This window comes from Papaver somniferum, unplaced genomic scaffold (assembly GCF_003573695.1).
Source record: "Papaver somniferum cultivar HN1 unplaced genomic scaffold, ASM357369v1 unplaced-scaffold_15701, whole genome shotgun sequence".
NCBI classification, from domain to species: Eukaryota; Viridiplantae; Streptophyta; class Magnoliopsida; order Ranunculales; family Papaveraceae; genus Papaver; species Papaver somniferum.
Window position 1 is genome coordinate 1 of NW_020625156.1, and position 1,207 is coordinate 1,207.

The 1,207-nt window shown below is 35.0% G+C and overlaps 1 protein-coding gene across 1 annotated transcript; it reads left to right on the plus strand.

The window, feature by feature from the left end:
• Positions 1 to 3: 3 nt before the first annotated feature.
• LOC113336987 (probable protein phosphatase 2C 1) lies at positions 4 to 1,133 on the plus strand (the record flags this gene model as incomplete). Its single annotated transcript, XM_026582681.1, has 3 exons — positions 4 to 126; positions 214 to 555; positions 684 to 1,133. Coding segments are annotated over 3 exons (636 nt in total), but the record flags the coding sequence as incomplete, so codon positions are not given.
• Between the last annotated feature and the right edge of the window lie 74 nt (positions 1,134 to 1,207).

Below are 1,207 nucleotides of genomic sequence, written 5' to 3' on the forward strand. Positions count from 1 at the left end.
GATTCTGTTGAGGAATGGAGTAAAGCCTGTATTGGTGCTTACAAAGTAATGGATAAAGAACTTAAACTTCAAGAAAACTTGGATTGTTCTTGTAGTGGAACTACTTCTGTTACTGTCATCAAACAGGTAATTAATTAACTGCAATTCTTGTGTGAGAAGCTTAATTTTGTATACGATTTTCGTGCTTGGACTAACTTATGAATTATGTAACAGGGTGAAGATCTTGTTATTGCTAATCTTGGTGATTCACGGGCCGTATTAGGGACTAGTTCTGATAATGGTGACATGATGGCTGTTCAATTAACTACTGATCTAAAGCCTAGTGTACCAGAGGAAGCTGAAAGAATAACAAAGAGTAATGGCCGGGTATTTGCACTTGAAAATGAAGCTCATGTTACACGGGTATGGTTGCCTGACCAGAATTTTCCTGGACTTGCCATGACAAGAGCTTTTGGGGACTTTGATCTTAAGGATTACGGAGTAATAGCCATTCCACAAATCTCACATCATCATCTGAATAACAATGACAAGTTTGTTGTTCTTGCATCTGACGGGGTAAGCTTCCGATCTTCGGTACATTCTTAATTAATCTCTCAGAGTCTCTTTTAATTTGTATCTACAATTATGGTGTTTCTAATTTATATTTGAGTTATATTGATTGCTGTTTACGTTTACGATTGAAGGTATGGGATGTTCTTAGCAACAAAGAAGTTGTATCAATTGTGTCATTGGCAACACGAGAAACGGCGGCTAAAGCAGTCGTAGATGCTGCGGTTACTTCATGGAAACGAAAGTTTCCCATGTCAAAAATGGATGATATTTCTGTTTCTTGCATGTTCTTCCAGAAAAGATGAGCACAAGGTCTAATGAAGAAAAGAAGTACCAAGTTTTCTGAATTCCAGTTCTTTTAAAAGTCACTAACTCAGTGATTCAAAGATGGATTCAACTCTTTTTTTTTTCTTTTTGAAAATGTATATATAAGAGATGGATTTGCTGCTAAGAACGGATCCATAGAGATCTTAGAGATGCAAGGGATCGAAAAGTCCGAGTCATTAAACTGCAAAACCATGTAATGTAATGGTAATCTTGTTAGGTTCTAAAATTATATAATCATATTCCTACTAGTTTTCTCATTTGGATTGCAATGAAGTTGATAGAAAACAATAAATTTTCATCAAATAAAAATAATGCAAAAAAAAAAAAAAAA